Source organism: Hemiscyllium ocellatum, chromosome 9 (genome assembly GCF_020745735.1).
Source record: "Hemiscyllium ocellatum isolate sHemOce1 chromosome 9, sHemOce1.pat.X.cur, whole genome shotgun sequence".
NCBI classification, from domain to species: Eukaryota; Metazoa; Chordata; class Chondrichthyes; order Orectolobiformes; family Hemiscylliidae; genus Hemiscyllium; species Hemiscyllium ocellatum.
Genome location: NC_083409.1, coordinates 115,573,221 through 115,594,932, shown reverse-complemented (window position 1 = coordinate 115,594,932; position 21,712 = coordinate 115,573,221). Strand labels below are relative to the sequence as shown.

At 48.1% G+C, this 21,712-nt stretch overlaps 1 protein-coding gene across 2 annotated transcripts in view; it reads right to left on the bottom strand.

Moving 5' to 3' along the window:
• The window catches only part of LOC132819213 (collagen alpha-1(XI) chain-like), a 220,848-nt gene that overhangs the window by 132,005 nt on the left and 67,131 nt on the right, over window positions 1-21,712 (bottom strand). For both annotated transcript variants that reach the window (XM_060830676.1, XM_060830677.1), the window contains 11 exons: window positions 17,280-17,333; window positions 14,249-14,302; window positions 14,070-14,114; window positions 3,563-3,616; window positions 3,060-3,104; window positions 1,844-1,897; window positions 1,145-1,189; window positions 965-1,018; window positions 441-485; window positions 275-328; window positions 120-164 (listed from right to left, as the gene is read on the bottom strand). In XM_060830676.1, coding sequence (XP_060686659.1) covers window positions 120-164; window positions 275-328; window positions 441-485; window positions 965-1,018; window positions 1,145-1,189; window positions 1,844-1,897; window positions 3,060-3,104; window positions 3,563-3,616; window positions 14,070-14,114; window positions 14,249-14,302; window positions 17,280-17,333 — 549 coding nt within the window. The remainder of the gene's footprint in view (window positions 1-119; window positions 165-274; window positions 329-440; window positions 486-964; window positions 1,019-1,144; window positions 1,190-1,843; window positions 1,898-3,059; window positions 3,105-3,562; window positions 3,617-14,069; window positions 14,115-14,248; window positions 14,303-17,279; window positions 17,334-21,712) is intronic.

The window sequence follows — 21,712 nt, the reverse complement described above, 5'->3', positions numbered from 1 at the left end:
AAGCTGGCCATTCCGAGGATTCCTATCCCATTCGGCTCCTGTGCCTCAGGTCCACCCTCTGCAGATATTCAGCACAAAGAAATAAAACTAAAGGGAAGTGAAGTTGGTAGAATTTTTACCTTTTCTCCCTTTGCTCCTTTAAGGCCGCGAACTCCATCAGCTCCCTGTTTAAAAATAAAATTAATCTGAGTCAGCTCCGAGTGATCGACCAACTCCCCACTGAGAATCTGGGCAGCTCCATCGTCCTCAACGACAGACTGGAATTGGGCGTTACCTTAACTCCGCGAGGTCCTGGATATCCAATAGGACCCTGTGGCCCTGTGGAACCCTGAAACATTAATGTAGAAAGTGTATCATGAGCGTACAGAGTCCATTCAAATGCTGACTAAGCACAAATCAATGTGGGGCTAATAGAGTGGGACTCTGGGTCCCGATCTTACCTCAGCACCCTTCTCTCCAGCTGGTCCCTCTTTACCAGGGTGGCCCTGAAGACAGACACAAATCAAGATCATTGCTTCCCAAAGCAGGCCGGGCACACACCCCCCTGTTCCAGACTTCACACAGAACACTGGCTCGGGACGGTTTAAACAGGGAACTCCCTGCTGGGGTTTGACTACTCACAGACAGACAGCCTTCTCTGAGAGGGCTGAGGGAGGGGTCTCACTGAGAGAGGGTCTGTCTGTGAGGGAGGGTCACACTGAGGGAGGGTCACATTGAGGGAGGGTCACACTGAGCGAGGGTCACACTGAGCGAGGGTCTGTCTGTGAGGGAGGGTCACACTGAGAAAGGAGGTTGTGAGGGAGGGTCTTGCTGAAGGAGGGGGCTGTGAGGGAGGAAGCTGTGAGGGAGGGTCACACTGAGGGAGGGTCTGTCTGTGAGGGAGGGTCTTGCTGAAGGAGGGTCTGTCTATGAGGGAGGGTCTTGCTGAAGGAGGAGGCTGTGAGGGAGGAGGCTGGTAACTTACCGGAGGTCCATCAGCTCCTGGGAGGCCTGGTAACCCAGCCTTACCCGGAGGGCCCTGGAAAACAAAAAGCAGAGAGTTTGCAGCTTTCAGAGGAACATTGTTGGGGAAGACCAAGACTCTGAGCGTTACGATGCGGGAGAATTCCTGGGAAAACAGCGCGAGGCCCTGGTTCAGCCTTACCTTGGCTCCTGGAGGCCCAATGGTACCTTGAGGCCCAATCAGACCCTGCGAGAGATGGAGACAGAGACAGAGAAATATTTCCAATCACTTCAGACCGGGGTTTGTTTCAAACAGTCGTTTCAGCTTCTGAGAGACTTCACTCAGATCTGGCACTGACCCAGTTTCAATAAATCTTCACACTTCCAATTTTTAAACAAACAAACAGAGCCAATGGGATTGTGGCAGCAGTCGGATCAGAGCAAGGTTTTGGGATTTCAGAGAAACCCGATCCCCTGAACAAGTTGCTGCAGGTGGTCAGCCAGATATTCCAAAATATTCCAATATATTCCTGGTATTCCAAAACCACTGAGATCATCAACCGCTCCTCCCTGACTGACCACTCCCCTACCACCTCCCTACTCCCCTCTGGCCCCTCAACCCCTCTATACACACCCTCCCATCTCCTACAACTCCTCCCATCTCATTCCACTCCACCCTTCCCTCCACCTCAACTAACCTCCACCCACACCACACCCTCCCCTCCCCCTCCGTCCCACATCACAATCCTCTAGCCCTCCTTTCACTCTACCTTCCTAATGCTCTATACTCACCCTACCTTTGTGTCTACCAGCTATGCCCTCCCCTCCCCTCCCCTCCCTCCCTCTCCCCTCCCCTCGGTTTCCCTCACTTACGGTGACCTCTCAGCTGCTGCTGACCTACCTGGGGTCCTGGGATTCCCTGCTGACCCGCGGGACCAGGCTCCCCCTGCGGACCCTGGACAGAGAGAGAGAGAGAGAATGTGAGAGTGTGTGAGGTGGGGGGTGGGGGTGTGGGTGGGGGGGTTGGCTTGGGGAGAGAGAGAGTGTGTGTGAGAGAGAGTGTAAGAGTGTATAAGAGAGGAACAGTGTGTGAGAGTGTGTGTGACAGAGTATGTGTGTGTGTGTGAGAGAGAGAGAAAGAGAGTATGAGTATATGAGACAGAGAATGTACGTATGAGAGAGACAGAGAGTGTGTGTATCACAGAGACAGAGAGGGAGAGAGTGTGTGTGAGAGTGGGAGTGAATGAGAGAGAGTGTAAGAGTGTGTGTGAGGGAGAGAAAAAGTGAGAGAGTGAGAGAGATGGAATGAGAATGACAGTGAGACAGGACAGAGGGGGAGAGAGAGAGGGAGGGAGGGATGGAGGAGAGAGAAAGTGAGTGCCAGAAACGAAACCACAAGAAAACCTGAACATAGCAAATGTCCAAATCAAGTTGAGTCACAATTTAATCAAACACTCACCCCACACACTCATTTTATCCCAAACACACACACACCCTCACACTCTCACACTCACACTCACACACTCTCACACTCACACTCTCACACTCACACTCACACACTCTCACAGTCATACTCACTCACACACAGTCACACTTACACACACAGTTACACTCATTCACAGCCAGTCACACTCACACTCATAGACAGTTATAGTCACACTTTCTCACACACCTTTTCATACACTCTCACACTCAATCTCAGTCACTCACACTGTCACACCCTGACAATCACACAGTGATACTCACACTCTCATAATCACACTCTCACTCTCTCATGGACACCAAGTCACAGTTATACTCTTCCACACACACTTTCTCACACACCCAGCCACAGTCTCACACTGTCACACTCACACTCACCCAGTCACATTCACACTCTCACACAATTACTCTCTCACACTCATATCCAGTCACACTCACACCAGGTCATATTCACACCCAATCACACTCTCTCTCTCACACCCAATCACATTAATCCGACTCTCACAGTAATACCTGTCTCTCACTCACTCTCTTGCACAAACGTGCACTCTTATACACACGCTCACACACACTCACTCACATAGTGACACACAGATATTGACTAAATTCCTGTCAACTGTTGGATATTCCCTCACCATGTTTCCTTTGGAACCCTGAGGCCCATCCAAACCAGTAGGACCCTGAAAAAGGGAAAAATATTAAAAACTATCTTTAAATGAACAAATATATATTGTGTTCTAGAAACTTTCCCACTCTATTGTTATCGACTCAGAGCTTTCACAAAAGGAATTATTTGACATTCAAAGGGAAGGATTGGTTTTCTTAAATCAATAAATCCTCCAGCAGAGGCCATTCAGCCCTCCAATCCTGTACAAGCTCCTTGAACAAATTTTCCAGTTAGACTCACCTCCCCATTGGCCTGCAATTCCTCCCATCCCCCCCACCCCAGTTCCTGTGTGAAAGTTCTGATTGAATCTGCTCCCACTGCCCTTTCAGGCAGCACCTTCCAGACCCCAACACCTCACTGTGTAAAACAATCCCCCTCCCCTGCCCCAGACACATTAAACCAGTTCATTATGAAAATGTGGAACAAAACAAATGAAAAGAGGAATGTTTAAAAGGAGCTGATCGGACGTACGGGTTGTCCAGGGGGTCCTGGAGATCCTCGTGGCCCAAGAAGTCCCCTTGGCCCCTACAGAGAGAGAGAGAGAGAGAGAGAGAGAGTGTGAGTGAGGGAGGGAGGGAGGGAGGGAGGATCCCAGTCAGAGACAGCAGTGATTCTCCATTAAGACAATGAGGTTCGACAGCAATTAAAACAGGGTTAGTTTCAGGATGGACCACCATAGCACAGGAGGCCATTCAGCCCACTGAGTCTGTACCTTGCAGTTAGTCGCATTTATAACAGAAAAAACAAGGAACTGCCACAGACCATTCAGCCCATCAATCCTGCCTCACCATTCAACACAAGAACCAAAGGACAGTACAGGCCCTTCGGCCCATCAAGATTGCACTGACACATTATGCCTTTCTAAACTAAAAACCCTTTGCCTCTACAAAATCGATATTCCCAGCTGATTCATGTATCTCCCAAGATGCCCCTGAAACACTGCTTTTGTATCCATCTCCATTATCTTCTCTGGCAGCACATTCCAGGGACTTACCACCCTCTGTGTAAAAAACCTGCCTCTCACATCTCCTTTCAACTTACTCCCCCCTTTACCTTAAACATATGGCCCTAGTAACTGACATTTCTATCCTGAGAGAAAGACTGACTATCCATTCTATCCATGCCTCCCAATTTTGTAAACGTTTACTGGGTCACCTCTCAGACTCTGCTGTTCAAGTGAAAATAAACCAAGTTTGTACAATCTTACCTCAGTGCTAATACCCTCCAAACCAGGCAGTACCAGGCAGTACCAGGCAGTACCAGGCAGTATCCTGGTCAACTGTTTCTGTATCTTCTCCACAGCCTACACATCCTTCTGGCCGTGCGGCAGCCAGAACGTCACACAGGATTCTCAATGTGGCCTAACTAAAGTTCTATTCAGCTGCAATATGACTTTCCAATATGTTTATACCCAATGTCCCAAACGTTGAAGACAACATGCTATACATCTTGATGTGGAGATGCTGGTGTTGGACTGAGGAGGACAAAGTTACAAATCATACAACACCAGGTTATAGACCAACAGGTTTATTTGGAAGCACTGGCTTTTGGAGCACTCCAAAAGTGTAAACTATCAAATAAACCTGTTGGACTATAACCTGGTGTTGTATGATTTTTAATCTTATACGCCTTCTTGCCCACCTTATCCACTTATGTTGCCTCTTTCAGGGAACTGTGGACCTGTACACCACGATTTCTCCATGTGTTGATACTGCCATTTACTGTATACATCCCTCCTGCATTAGACTTTCCAAAATGTATCACCTCACATTTGTCCCAATTAAACTCCATCGGCCATTTCTTTGCTCAAGTTTTCAGCCATCCTGTATCCTGCTAAATCCTCTAGCAATCCTCCTCACTATCCCCAGCCCTTCCACAAACTTTGTGTCATCTGCAAACTTACTAATCAGACCACCTACATTCTCCTTCATTTATATATATTACAAACAGGGCTGCTATAGCAGATTGCCACCAGTCACAGATCTCCAGTCAGAAAAATACCCTTCCATCGCTCCTGCCTGCCTTCTGTGACTAACTCAGTTCTGTATCTATCTTACACGCTCACTGCAAATTCAATATGTACCAACCTACCATGAGGTGCCTTGCTAAAGTCCATATAGATTCCATCCACCGCCCTGCCCTCATCAATCATCTCCGTCACTTGAGTTTGAGAGGCATGATCTTCCCTGCACAGTCTTTCTGCCTATTATTAAAGACTCCATACTTTTGCAAATGTGAGTAAATTCTGCCCCTGTGAATCTTCTCTAATTTCTCTCCCACTGACATAAGGCTCACCAGTCTGTAATTTCCCAGATCGCCTGGTTTGACCTTCTTAAACTCAGGAACAACATTGATTATTCTCTAGACCTCTGAGGCCACTCCTGTGATGAAAGAGGACACAAATATTTCATACAAGGCCCCAACAATTTCCTCCCTTGCCTCCCTCAGCATTCTGGGATAGATCCCATCAGGCCCTGGGGACTCGTCTACCTTAATGCTTTTCAAAATACCCAACACTTCCTCCTGACATATTGTTACAAACACCATCCTGAACCATACTGAACATATTCTCCTCCATCCAAGTTCCTGGTGAAAAGGGAGTCCCAGGCAATATCAGGGAAATTAAAATCACTCACCATAACAACCCTGTTGTTCCCACATTTTTCCATCATCTGTCTGTATATCCGTTCCTGTCTCACCCACTGGCCGTTGGGAGGCCTGTAGTACAATCCCATCAAAGTGATCGCACCCCTCCTCCTCCCCTGCTGCACCCATATGGCCTTGCTGAGAGAGCCCTCCAAGGTGCCCTCCTTCAGTACAGCTGGGATATTCTCCCACTCCCCCACCTCCTTTACAGCCCCCTCTACCGCGCATGAAACATCTAAATCCTCCGGTTGTAAGTTTGCTCACTGAACTGGAAGGTTGATTAGATTAGATTACTTACAGTGTGGAAACAGGCCCTTCGGCCCAACAAGTCCACACCGACCCGCTAAAACGCAACCCACCCATTCCCCTACATTTACTCCTTTACCTAACACTACGGGCAATTTAGCATGGCCAATTCACCTGACCCGCACATCTTTGGACTGTGGGAGGAAACCGGAGCACCCGGAGGAAACCCACGCAGACACGGGGAGAACGTGCAAACTCCACACAGTCAGTCACCTGAGTTGGGAATTGAACCCGGGTCCCTGGCGCTGTGAGGCAGCAGTGCTAACCACTGTGTCACCGTGCCACCCACAAGGCTCCTTTGGTCCCTTGGATGGAGGTGAGGGAGGAGGTGTGGGTGCAGGTTTTGCAATTCCTGTGGTGTCAGGGGAAGGTGCCAGGACGGGAGGGGAGGGGTGTGGGCCTGACGAGGGATTCGTGGAGAGAACAGTCTTTACAAAAAGTGGATAGGGGTGGGGAGGGAAATATATCTCTGGTGGTGGGATCTGTTTGTAGGTGGTGGAAATGGCAGAGGATGATGTGATGTATATGGAGGTTAGTGAGATGGAAGGTGAGGACGGGGGGGGGGAGGGTTTCTGTCATTGTTGTGTTGGGAGGGGTGGGGTTCAAGGGCAGAGGTGCGGGAAGTGAATAAGATGTACTGGAGGGCATTTGACTGCATGGGAGGGGAAGTTGCAGTCTTTGAAGAAGGAGGCTATTTGGTGTGTTCTGTGGTGGAACTGGTCCACCTGGGAGCTGTTGATGGAGATGGAGAGGTCCAGGAAGGGGAGGGAGGTTTCTGAGATGGTCCAGATGAATTTACGGTTGGGGTGAAATGTGTTTGTGAAGTTGATGAACTGTTAAATCTCCTTGTGGGAGCATGAGGTGGCGCTGATACAGTCATCAATGTAGCGGAGGAAAAGGTGCCGGGTGTAACTGTGAAAGATAGACTGTTCCATGTAACCGACAAAGAGACAGGCATAGCTGGGGTGACTAACTTGCTGAATGTGCTATCCACCACATTCTCAGCCTCATGGATGTCCCATAGTGAGTCCATCCGCAACTCTGGGAACTCCATGTGATAAATCAGGTGCTGCAGCTGAACACACTTCCTGAATATATGGCTACCATGGAGATGGGAAGTTCCCTAATTTCCGACATATTATAGGAAGAACATTCCACAGGCCCAACCTCTCCTGCCATTTCAAACCTTACCAACATGAATCAACTTTATCACTGACAGACAATAAACCAGGAACCTTATCCACTAGTCACCAAATGGGGGTCCCTTATTCCCACTGGACGGAGGTGGGGACTGTAAATGCTGGAGATTAGAGTCAGGATCAGAGTTGTGTCGGAAATGCACAGCAGGTCAAGCAGCATCTGAGAAGCAGGAAAATCGAGGTTTTGGGCAAAAGCCCTTTGGGGTTTTTGCCTGAAACATCGATTTTCCTGCTCCTCGGATACTGCCTGACCTGCTGTGCATTTCCAGCCCCACTCTGATCCTGACTCTCTTACTCCCACTCTATTCCCAGCAGGCTACAGCAACAGAAAGTCAGTTGTGAGGAATAGTCACTCAACTTGAGATGTTAACTCTGATTTCTCTCCACGAGATGCTGCCAGACCTGCTGAGTTTTTCCAGCAGCCTTTGTGTTTTTGTTTCTGATTTACAACGTCTGCAGTTCTTCCAGCTTTTACAAAAACTAAGTTCCTTATCACTCTCTCCAGACACAACTCACTCAAACTGGAATCTTGGTTTCTGAATCAAGCCAAGGTCACTTTGAGTCACCTTCAAAGATTTGTCCCCTGTTCACCCCCAGGGTCACTCTCACTGACCCCCCTCTCCTCCTCAGGTATTTATCCCCCTGTTCACCCCCAGGGTCACTCTCACTGACCCCCCTCTCCTCCTCAAGTATTTATCCCCCTGTTCACCCCCAGGGTCTCTCTCACTGACCCCCCCCCTCAGGTATTTATCCCCCGTTCACCCCCAGGGTCTCTCTCACTGACCCCCCCCCCCTCAGGTATTTATCCCCCTGTTCACCCCCAGGGTCACCCTCACTGACCCTCCTCTCCTCCTCAGGTATTTATCCCCCTGTTCACCCCCAGGGTCACTCTCACTGACCCCCCCCCCTCAGGTATTTATCCCCTGTTCACCCCCAGGGTCACCCTCACTGACCCCCCTCTCCTCCTCAGGTATTTATCCCCCTGTTCACCCCCAGGGTCACCCTCACTGACCCCCCTCTCCTCCTCAGGTATTTATCCCCCTGTTCACCCCCAGGGTCACTCTCACTGACCCCACTCGGGTTTTTATCCTGCCCTTCGATCTCCTTCCACCATTTCACATGATCATGGCTGATCTGATCTTCTTGCAGTTGACCTCCCAAAATGCATCACCTCACACTTGTCTGAATTAAAATCTATTTGCCATTTTGCCCCCCAGCTTTCTAACTCATCTATATCCTGCTGTATCCTTCAATAACCTTGCTCACTAGCCACAACTCGACCAAGTTTATATCAGCTGCAAGCTGACAATTCAGATCATGTACGTCCATCTATTATTAATTACATATTATAAGCAATAGCATTGATCGCTGTGTAACATGCCTGGTAACAGACCTCCAATCAGAAAAACACCCCATTACAATTACCCTCTGTCATCTATGACCAGGTCAATTTTATATCCAACTTACCAACTGACCATGAAATCCATGTGGTTTAATCTTCTGAACCAACCTACCATGGGGGACCTTGGCAAACAATTTACTAAAGTCCAAGTAGACAACATCCACTGCCTTACCCTCATCAATTATTTTCATCACCACAAGAAAAATCAATTCTGTTTGTGAAAGAAGTCCTCCCCCACACACAGCCACGCTAACCCCGCACACAGCTACGCTAACCCCGCACACAGCCACGCTAACCCCGCACACAGCTACGCTAACCCCGCACACAGCTACGCTAACCCCGCACACAGCCACGCTAACCTCACACACAGCCAGGCTAACACTGCACACAGCCACGCTAACCCCACACACAGCCACGCTAACCCCGCACACAGCCACGCTAACCCCGCACACAGCTACGCTAACCCCGCACACACCACGCTAACCCCACACACAGCCACGCTAACCCCGCACACAGCCACGCTAACACTGCACACAGCCACGCTAACCCTGCACACAGCCACTCTAACCCCGCACACAGCCACGCTAACACTGCACACAGCCACGCTAACCCCGCACACAGCCACGCTAACCCCACACAAAGCCACGCTAACCCTGCACACAGCCATGCTAACCCCGCACACAGCCACGCTAACCCTGCACACAGCTACGCTAACCCCACACAAAGCCACGCTAACCCTGCACACAGCCACGCTAACCCTGCACACAGCCACGCTAACCCCGCACACAGCTACGCTAACCCCGCACACAGCCACGCTAACCCCGCACACAGCCACGCTAACACTGCACACAGCCACGCTAACACTGCACACAGCTACGCTAACCCCACACACAGCCACGCTAACCCCACACACAGCCACGCTAACCCTGCACACAGCCACGCTAACCCCGCACACAGCCACGCTAACCCCACACACAGCCACGCTAACACTGCACACAGCCACGCTAACACTGCACACAGCTACGCTAACCCCACACACAGCCACGCTAACACTGCACACAGCCACGCTAACCCCGCACACAGCCACGCTAACCCCGCACACAGCCACGCTAACCCCACACAAAGCCAGGCTAACCCTGCACGCAGCCATGCTAACACTGCACACAGCCACTCTAACCCCGCACACAGCCACGCTAACCCTGCACACAGCTACGCTAACCCCACACACAGCCATGCTAACCCCGCACACAGCCACTCTAACCCCGCACACAGCCACGCTAACCCTGCACACAGCCACGCTAACCCCACACACAGCCACGCTAACACTGCACACAGCCACGCTAACCCTGCACACAGCCGCGCTAACCCTGCACAAAGCCACGCTAACCCTGCACACAGCCACGCTAACCCCGCACACAGCCACGCTAACACTGCACAAAGCCACGCTAACCCCGCACACAGCCACGCTAACACTGCACCCAGCCACGCTAACCCCGCACACAGCCACGCTAACCCCGCACACAGCCACGCTAACCCCACACAAAGCCACGCTAACCCTGCACACAGCCACGCTAACCCTGCACACAGCCACGCTAACCCCACACACAGCCACGCTAACCCCGCACACAGCCACGCTAACCCCACACAAAGCCACGCTAACCCTGCACACAGCCACGCTAACCCTGCACACAGCCACGCTAACCCTGCACAAAGCCACGCTAACCCCGTACACAGCCATGCTAACCCCACACACAGCCACGCTAACACTGCACACAGCTACGCTAACCCCGCACACAGCCACGCTAACCCTGCACACAGCCACGCTAACCCTGCACAAAGCCACGCTAACCCCACACACAGCCACGCTAACCCCACACACAGCCATGCTAACCCTGCACACAGCTACGCTAACCCTACACACAGCCACGCTAACCCCACACACAGCCACGCTAACCCCACACACAGCCACGCTAACCCTGCACACAGCTACGCTAACCCCACACACAGCCACGCTAACCCCACACACAGCCACGCTAACCCCGCACACAGCCACGCTAACCCCGCACAAAGCCATGGTGACTATCCCTAATAAGTCCATTCTTCTCTAAATGTGAGTAAATCCTGTCTGAGAAACTTCTCCAATAAATTCCCAACCACTGATGTAAGATTCACCAGCCTGGAACTGCCTGGATTATTCCTGTTGTCCTTCTTAATCAAAGAATGACATTGGCTATTCTCCAGTCTTCTGGGACCTTGCCTGTGGTAAAAGAGGATTTAAAGATCTCTGTCAAGTCCTCAGCAATCTCCTCTCTTGCCTCCATCAGTATCCTGGGATGGATACTGTCAGACCCTAGGATTTATCTAAATGTTTTTCAAGAAACCTAACACTTCTGCTTTTTAATATTGACATGTCCTCGAATATCAATATATCCTTCCCTAACATTACCATCATCCAGTTCCCTCCCCTTGGTGAATACTGAGATAAACTACTCATTAAGGATATCACACACTTCCCCCTGGATTCACACAAAAATTCCCTCCTTTGTTATTGAGTGGACCTATCCTTTCCCTAGTTCCTCCCTTGCTCCTTATGTATATCTACAAAATACCTGGGAATTCTCCTTAATCCTATTTTCTAAGATCATTTCATGGTCTATTTTAGCTCTCCTATTTCCTTGTTTAAGTTCCTCCCTCGAGGGTCTTGTCTGATTTCATTTTCCAGGATTGTACCTGAAATGTCTAAGGCCTAGAACATTGAGTAACCCTTCCTGCCCTTCTCTCGAACATGTTTCGGTCATTCCCGCATCATCGTAGTCACATGTACTAATCCAGGCTCGAAGATTATCTGCCTTACTTGTTATACTCCTTGCATTAAAATAATTACACTTTAAACCACAAGTCCCACTGTGTTCATTAACCTGGACCTGCTTGTTCTTATTATTAGATTCAGGTCAGGCAGCATCCAAGGAGCAGCAGAGTCGACATTTCGGGCATAAGCCCTTCATTAGGAATGTAGCGCAGGGAAGGGAGCTGAGAGATAAATGGGAGGGTGGGGGTTGGGCTGGAGAGGAAGGTTCCAGGGAAGGTGACAGGTAGATGCAGGTGGGCGGTAATTGCGATAGGTTGGTGGGAAGGAAGAGGGACAGGTAGGTTAGTTCAAGAGGGCAATGCCAAGTTGGAGTGCTGAGGACAGTCTGGGATGAGATGGGGGGGAGGGGAGATTTGGAATCGGGTGAATTTGATGTTGATTCCGTGTGGTTGAAGGGTCCCTGGGTTCCTCCTCCAGGCGTCAGGTGGCTTGGATTTGGTGGTGGATGAGGCCCGGGGCTTGCATGTCCTTGGCAGAGTGGGAGGGGCAGTTGAAGTGGTCAGCCACAGGGTGGTGGGATTGCTTGGTGCATGTGTCCCAGAGATGTTCCCTGAAACACTCCGCAAGTTGGTGTCCTGTCTCCCCGACCTTGAGAACACATTGAGAGTAATGGACACAGTAGGCGAGGTGGATGGATGTGCAGAAAAATCTCAGCTGAGGCCGTTGAGTGAGGGGAGGGGGAGGAGGTGCAAACTTACTTAAACCTCTCCCTTATCCTCAATCACTGCCTATCGCTGACCAACTGCTCTGGTTCTAGTCCCACTGACACACTAATTTAAACTCTCCTGTGTGGCACTAGGGCAATGACTGACCAATTAGAGTCAAGCTGGCTGCTAATTGTCAATCATCATTAATTGGTGCACTTGACAGGTGAATGCCTCTGTTAACCAATCAGCACTGTCTTCCTAAGCAATATAAATGTTGATGTTTCACGTGAATTGGTAGTCTTGCGAGGTATCCTGATGAATTCAAGGCAAAAACTTCAACAAAATCCGTCCCTTTTCTGTAACACTCAAGCTCTTATTCAATTTCCATAATGAGTCTAATTCTAAGTGAATTATGATCACAACCATTTTCTGGATCAGTGGTGCTGGAAGAGCACAGCAGTTCAGGCAGCATCCAAAGTGCAGCGAAATCGACGTTTCGGGCAAAAGCATCACTACCAGTCAACCTTCCTTTGAACAAATCAACGGAACACCCATGGGCTCACCCATCTCTAGACTCATAGCAGAAGCAGTAATACAAAGATTAGAACAAACAGTCTTACCGCAAGTACAACCCAAACTCTGGGTCAGATACGTGGACGACACCTTTGTAATCATTAAAAATACAGAAATTGAGAACACACACCGGATCATCGACGCCACACTCACAGGAATCCGATTCACGAGAGAGGAAGAAAAGGACAACCAGCTCCCATTCCTGGACGTGATGGTACAGAGAACACCGAACGGAGAATTCACCACAAAGGTATACAGAAAAGCCCCACACACAGACCAAGTCCTGAACTACGAAAGCAACCACCCCAACACACACAAACGAAGCTGCGTCAGGACATTATTCAAAAGGGCCACAACACACTGCAGCACACCTGAACTACAAAAAGAGGAAGAAGAACACCTATACAAGGTATTCAACAAAAACGGATACCCACGCAATTCCATCAATAGATGCCTAAGGGAAAGACAACGGAACAAGGACATGCCACAACCCAAAGGACTAGCCACACTCCCATACATCAGGAGCATTTCCGAACTGACAGCCAGACTACTACGACCACTAGGGCTCATAACAGCACACAAACCAACAGCTACTCTCAGACAACAACTCACCAGGACAAAGGACCCAATTCCCAGCATGAGCAAAACCAACGTAGTGTACAAAATCCCATGCAAGGACTGCACAAAACACTACGTACGACAACCAGGAAGACAGCTAACAACCCGCATCCATGAACACCAACTAGCCACGAAACAACACGATCAGCTATCCTTAGTAGCCACACACGCAGATGACAAGCAACATGAATTCGACTGGGACAACACTACTATTATAGGACAAGGCAAACAGAGAACAGCCAGGGAATTCCTGGAGGCATGGCACTCACCCACAGATTCAATCAATAAGCACATCGACCTGGACCCAATATACCGGCCACTGCAGCGGACAGCTGGAACTGACAACTGGAAGTGGCAGATACAAACCACTATAAATGCTGGAGGAAAGATCACAGAAGCGCTTCACAGGAGGCTCCCAAGCACTGAGGATGTCACGGAGACAGGGGACGAAACGTCTGCAACACAAATTCCCAGCTCGGCGAACAGAACCACAACAACCTTCCTTTGTTTCAACTAAACCCAGAACCGCCCTTTCATTTACAAACTATGCACCAGCTGAGGCCTACCCAGGGAGTGATGAAGTTTCCTTGTAACCTTCTTGCTGTTATTACCTATTTCTAGATTTATAAACCAGGGATCCTGTGTGTTGTATTTCTGACATTGTTTGCCACATAGAGAGAATTGGTTTGTAGAAGATTATTTCAAAATAATAACTTACAGCTTCACCAGGTAACCCTCGTGGACCAATCTCTCCATCGTCACCCTGTGGAAAACAAAAGATCAAAGTAGATACTTTGCTGGAGGGTCAAGGAGGGTCAGGAGGAGAGAGGAGATCCTCTTCGATTTTGAGCGATGATTCATTTAATAAAGAGAGAAGAAGGAGCTGCACAGACTCACCCGTTCCCCATCTTCTCCAGGAGGACCAGGGGGACCCATTGCCCCGGTCTCACCCTGTGAACAGACAGCAAGAGCTGAGTTACACATTTAATCCATCTCACTTCCTTAAACATTGGGACCTGCCATCGCCCAAACACTGGCAAAAGCTGAAACAATATATTTTACATGAAAGCAGTATGAAGGAGACATTACCAAAGGAATCCCATCAGCTTGTACTGAACACAATCGTCAGAAAAGAATTGTTGCCTCGTTCCTGAATAACAAACCTCACAAACGCTGCTGTGCTGCCTGTCATTGTAGAGTGAAATCACAGACAATCCTACAGGGCAGATTGAGGCCATTCAGCCCAACAATCCCGTGCTGATTCTTTGAAAGATTAATCCAGCATCGACCACTCCTTGGGCGTTTCCCCCACAGACCTGCAATTCCCTTTGAGAGCTATGATTAAATCTGTTCCTCTTCCAGGCAGCACATTCCAGATCCTAACAACTCCCCCCGGTAACCCCCTGTTGGAGCTTTTCCCTTCGATCTGTCTCCGTCTGGTCACTGAGCCTCCTGCCCAATCTCTGTGGGAGGTACGAGAAGGTACATTCAAAAAAAGGGTCAAAGCCTTATTCTTGTGGAAGAAAGTTTAGTATCAAACCAATCTCACGTTGAAATAATTACAGCAGGAAAAGGGTTCCCTTGTATTGCAAAGGAAGGGATTCCAGGATTTTGAACCATGACACTGAAGGAGTGGTGACATATTCCAAGTGAGCGGCTCAGAGAGGAATTTGCAGTGGTCCCATGGGTGGTGGTCCCATGTATCTGCTGCCCTTGTCTTGCTGGAGGTTGTGGGGTAGGAAGGTGCTGAGTAAGGAGCCTATCTGAAAGGTGATGTCACTGCAAGCTGTCCCAAGTTGGCAAACCATGTTCTCCATGTGATTGGTGAGACATAGAGAGGAAAGGGAATGATTGAAGATGTGAGAGAGTGTGTGTGTGTGTGTGTGTGTGTGTGTGTGTGTGTGTGTGTGTGTGTGTGTGTGAGAGAGAGAGAGAGAGAGAGGGACAGACAGACAGACAGAGAGAGACAGACAGAAAGATATATAGAGAGCCAGAGTGAGAGAAACATAGAAAGACACAGACAGACAGACAGAGAAAGAGACAGAGAGGAATGGGTGGAGGTTGGGGGTGAGAGAGACAAAGTGAGAGAGAGAGATAGAGAGATAGAAAGTGGAATGGTTGGGGGTTGGAGATGAGAGAGAGATTTGCCTACCATGGAATACAATGGAGATTCAGTAGGTTTATACCTGGCAGGGTGTGACTGCCCCATCAGAACAGACAGAGGAGACTGGTGCAGAATTCTCGGGAATTTAAAAGATTGAAAGGCTATCCGTTCCTGTTAGAGTGATGGGTAAGGCTGGTAATGATAGGAATGAAACAAACGTTATAGACAACTTGGATCAAGTGAATCTTTTGAAATGTGTAAAGAGTGTCAGGGTATCCTTAAGAGGGGAACCTGGAGGGCACAAAGGGGATAAGAGATAGCCTCGGCAGATAAGGATAAGGAGAATCCAAAACGTGTCTCCAGGTACATTAAGAGCAAAATAGCGACTACAGAGGGAGTCGGGCCCCTTAACGACCAATGAGGTTATCTGTGTGTTAAACCTCAGGAAATGGGAAGGATACCAAATGAATAGTTTGCATCTGAAAGATATGGAGGCCAGATAACTCAGCGAAATAAATATTGATGCCTTGAAAACAGTCCACAATACAGGCAACGAGGTGCTGGGGGTCTTAATAAACATAAACACTGGGACCTGACCATGGTATCCCAGGAGGCTGTTAGATGTTAGGAAAGAAATTGTGGTGCCCATAGTAGGGATATTTAAGTAATCTACAGCTAAGGGTGTGTTCCAGAGGACTGGAGGGTGGTCAATGTGCCTTTATTTCAGTAAGAGTGTAAGGAGAACCCTGGGAGCTATAAACTGGTGAATCTGACATCGGTGTTAGGTACGTTATTGAAGGGGATTCTGAGAGATAGGGTTTGTGTGCATTTGGAGAGACAAGGCTTTGTGCACAAGAAATCATGTCTCACAAACGTGATTTGAATTTTTGAGGATGTTAGGAAATAACTGATAAGGGTAGAGCAGTAGACATGATCTACATTGACATTAGTTAAAACTTTGACAAGGTTCTGCTTGGTAATAAAGTTATATCACATGGAATTCAGGGACAGCTTCCAATTGGATACAAAATTGGCTTAATGACAGGAGACGAGGGTGGGGTGGAAGGTTGTTTTTCGGACTGGAGGCCTATGATCAGTGGTGTTCCACAGGGATCAATGCTGGGCCCACTGTCCTTTGTCATTTAGATAAAACAATCTGGATGAGAATTGAGGAGGTGTGATTAGTACACTTGTAGATGACACCAAATAGTGGATGGTGAAGAAGGACATCTAAGATTACAAAGGGATCTTGATCAATTGGGTCAATGGGCTAAGAGGTGGCAAATGGAGTTTAATTTAGATAAATACGAGGTGCTGCATTTTGGTAAAACCAACCAGGGCAGGATTTATACAGTTATTGGTCGGGCCCTGGGGAGTGTTGTGGAACAGAGAGGCCTAGGGGTTCAGCTACATAATTCTTAGAGTGTTGCATCACAGTTAGATGGGGGGTTAAGAAGGCGATTAGCACGCTTGCCTTCATTACTCAGACCATTGAGTGTAAGGGTTGCGACATCAGGATGAGGTTATACAGGACAGTAGTAAGGCCACTTTTGGAGTCCTGTGTACTGTTCTGGTCGCCCTGTTACAGGAAGGATATTATTAAATTGCAGTCAGTTCAGAAAAGATTTACCAGGACTTACTGAGAGTGGAAGGCTTGAGTTATGAGGAGAGTCTGGATAGGCTGGGACCCTTTCACTACAGCATAGAAGGTTGAGGAATGACCTTATAGAGGTTTATAAGATCATGAGGGGCATGGATCGGGTGAATAGTCAAGGTTGAGGGGGTTGGGTGTGGGGTGCAAGTGCAATGCGATGGAAACCTCACCCTGTTTCCTTTCATCCCTGGGAGGCCTGGTAATCCATCGAAACCACGATCCCCCTGGAAAAAATACAAAAGCAACTCAAGAATACGACAGGTACAGAGAATGCGCACGTGTGTGTGTGTGTGTGTGTGTGTGTGTGTGTGTGTGTGTGTGTGTGTGTGTGTGTGTGTGTGTGTGTGTGTCATGATTTGGAGACACCGGTGTTGGACTGGGGTGGACAAAGTTAAAACTCACAACACCAGGTTATTGTCCAGTAGGTTTATTTGGAAGAACTAGCTTTTGGAGCGCTGCTCCTTCATCAGGTGGTTGTGGAGAATAAGATCGTAAGACACAGAGTTTATAGCAAAAGTTTACAGTATGATGTAACTGAAATTATATATTGAGAAGGACCTGGATTGTTGTTAAGTCTCTCATCTTTTAGGATGACGTGTTGGTTTCAGTTCTTTCATATGTAAATCACAAAACCTTTTTTAAAAGTTACATTCTCAGGTTAACTTTAACAATTGGTGTAATGTCAGCCCAGATAATGTATTGAAGGTGTTAGTTTCCGTGTGTGAGGCTGTCTGTGCCGCAATGGTCAGACTGATTCTCGTCTAAAAAGTGGCTTAACAGGATCTTACATGGATTCCTGCAGTTTTTGAGCAAAGTAAAATGTAATTCTGCAAGTACAAATTCACCCCAAAAACTTATATGTGGGTGTGTATGTGTGCGTGTGTGTGTGGGGGGGGTGGGGCATATATGCATCTGTGTGTGAGTGTGAGTGTAAAAGGGTATAAGTCTGTAAGAGGGTGTGTGTGTGTGTGAGTGTATATATGAGCATACCTCTCATACGCTCACACATACACTCCCACAAACACACACTCACAGACTTATACCCCTTTACACTCACACATGTACACACACCCTCTCACAGACACTCGTAACCTCCCCCTCCATACACACACCTACGTACACACATACACATACAAGTTTGTGGGGTGAATTTGTACTTGCAGAATTACATTTTAATTTGCTCAAAAACTGCAGGAATCCATGTAAGATTCTGTAAATCCGTTTTTTAGATAAGAATCAGTCTGACCATTGTGGCACAGACAGCCTCACACAGGGAAGCTAACACCTTCAATACATTATTTGGGCTGACATTATACCAATTGTTAAAGTTCACTTGAGAATGTAACTTTTAAAAATAGTTTTGCTATTTACATATGAAAGAACTGAAACCAACATGGTCTTTTTCAATAAACAATTTCAGTTACACCACACTGTAAACTTTTGTTATAAAGTTTGTGTTTTATAATCTTATTGTGTGTGTGTGTGCGTGTGCGTGTGCGTGTGTGTGTGTGCGTGTGTGTGTATGCGTGCGTGTGTGTGTGCGTGCGTGCGTGCGTGTGTGCGTGTCTGTGTGTGTGTGTGTGTCTGTGTGTGCGCGTGTGCGCGCCTGCCTGATGGAACACAGAATAGTACAGCACAGTACAGGCCCTTCGGCCCTCAATCCCACTCTAAGATCAGACTAACCCACATTCCCTTCATTGTACTATTTTCCATGGGCCTATCGAAAAGTCTCTTAAATTTTCCTAATGTCCCTGACCCTACTCCCACCCACTGGCAGTGCATTCCACCCCCCGCCCCCTCCCCGCCCCACCCTCTGTGTAAATAACCTACCTCTGACATCTCCCCTAAACCTTCCTCCAATCACCTTAAAATGATGCCCCCTCATGATAGCCCTTTCTGTCCTGGGAAAACGTCTCTAGCTATCCACTCTATCTATGTCTCTCAACATCTTGTACACCTCGATCAAGTCACCTCTCATCCTTCTTCACTCCAATGTGAAAACCTTTCTTCATAAGACACACCCTCCAGTCCAGGCAGCATCCTGGGAAATCTTCTCTGCACCCTCTCTAAAGCTTTCACATCCTTCCTATAATGAGGCAACCAGAACTGGATACAATATTCTAAGTGTGGTCTAACCAGGGCCCTATAGAGCTGCAGAATAACCTCGCAGCTCTTAAACTCAATCCCCTGCTAATGAAAGCCAACACACCACATGCCTTCTTAACAACCCTATCAACCTGGGTGGCAACTTGGAGGGATCTATGAGCATGGACCCCAAGATCCCTCTGTCCCTCTACACTGCCAAGAATCCTGCCTTTAACCCTGTATTCTGCATTCAAATGCGACTTTCCAAAATGAATCACTTCACCCTTTTCCAGGTTGAACTCCACCTGCCACCTCTCAGCCCAGCTCTGTATCCTGTCAATGTCCCGCTGTAATCTACAACAGCCCTCCACACTATTCACAACTCCACCAACCTTCGTGTCATCGGCAAACTTACTAACCCACCCTTCCATTTCCTCATCTAAGCCATTCATACAAATCACAAAGAGCAAAGGTTCCAGAACCGATCCCTGCAAAATACCACTGATCACCGAGCTCCAGGCTGAATACTTTCCATCTACCACCACCCTCTGTCTTCTTTGGGCAACCCAATTCTGTCTCCAGACAGACAAATTCCCCTGTATCCCATGCCTCCTTACATTCTGAATGAGCCTACCATGGGGAACTTTATGAAACATTTTGCTAAAATCCATATACACCACACCCACTGCTCTACCTTCATCAATGTGTTTTGTCACATCCTCAAATAATTTAATAAGGTTTGTGAGGCATGACCTGCCCCTCACAAAGCCATGCTGACTATCTCTAATCAAACTATGGTTTTCCAAGTTATCATAAATCCTGTCTCTCAGAATCTTCTCTAATACCTTGATGTAAGACTGACTGGTCTGTGATTCCCAGGATTATCCCTAATCCCTTTCTTAAACAAAGGAATAATAATTGCCATCATCCAATCATCTGGGACTACTCCACTGGACAGTGAGGACACAAAGGGCATCATCAAAGGCTCAGTAATCTCTTCCCTCGCTTCCTGTAGTAACCTAAGGCATATCCCGTCTGGCCCAGGGGACTTATCTATCCTTAGGTTTTTACAAAACTTTCAGCACCTCCTCCTTCCTAACATCAACCTGCTCTAGCATATCAGTCAGTTACACGCTGTCCTCAGAAATGTCAAGGTCCCTCTCAGTAGTGAATATTGAAGCAAAGTATTCATTAAGGGCCGCCCCTACCTCTCTGACTCTAGACACAAGTCCCCTCCACTATCCCTGATCAGCCGTACCCTCACTCTGGCCATCCTCTTATTCCTCGCATAAGTGTAGAACACCTTGGGGTTGTTCTTAATCCTACCCAGTAAAGCTTTTTCATGTCCCCTTCTAGCTCTCCAAAATCTATTCTTCAGTTCCTTCCTGGTTACCTTGTAACCCTCTAGAGCCTTGTCTGATCCTTGCTTCCTCAACCTTAACTAAGCTTCCTTCTCTCTCTTGACCGGATGTTCTATGTCCCTTGTCACCCAAGGTTCCTTCACCCTACCATCCCTTCCTTGCCTCAGTGGGACAAACCTGTCCAGCACTCACAGCAAGTGCTTCCTAAACAAGCCCCACATTTCTGTCATGATTTCCCTGAGAATATCTGTTCCCAATTTATGCTCCACAGTACCAACTGAATAGCATTGTACTTTCCCCTCCCCCAATTAAATACTTTCCCATACCATCTGCACCTATTCCTTTCCATGAATATAGTAAAGGTCAGGGAGTTGTGATCACCATCACCAAAACACTGTCCCACTGATAGATCTGACACCTGACCTGGTTCGTTGTCAACCATCAAATCCAATATGGCCTCCCCTCTAGTCGGCCTATCTCCATATTGAGTCAGGAATCCTTCATGGACACACCTGGCAAAATAAGCTCCATCCAAAGTATTTGTGTGAAGAAGGTTCCAATCAATATTAGCAAGTTAAAGCCACCCATGACAACAATCCTGTTACTTCTGCACCTTTCCAAAATCTGCCTCCCAATCTCCTCCTCCATGTCTCTGTTGCTATTAAGTGTGCCTGTGCCTGTGTGTGAGTGTGTGTATGCCTGTGTTTCCGTGTGTGTGTGTGTGTACGCGTGTTTGTGTATGTTTGTGTTTCCGTGTGTGTGTTTGTGTGTGTACTGGCGTGAGTGTGTGTATAGCTGTGTTCCTGTGTGTGTGTGTGTGTGTGTGTGTGTATGTGAAAGAGAGAGAGTCAGCGTTCTGTGTGAGAGAAATTCTGAGTATGTGTGTGAGTGAGACAGTGTGTCTGTGCACATGTATATGCCTGCGTATGTGTGTGGGTGGGTGTGACAGAGAAAGTGTGAGTGTGTGTGTCAGAGTTTATGTGTGTGCGGTGTCTGTGAGGGTGAGAATGAGTGTGTGCATTTATTCAGGTGGGATTGTGTGTGTGGGAGGGAGTGTACTCACGTGAATGAATGTGTGTGATTGTGCACGTGTGTGTGTGTGACAGTGTGTATGTGAGAGTGAGTGTGTGCAAAAGTTTTTGCATGTGTGTATATGA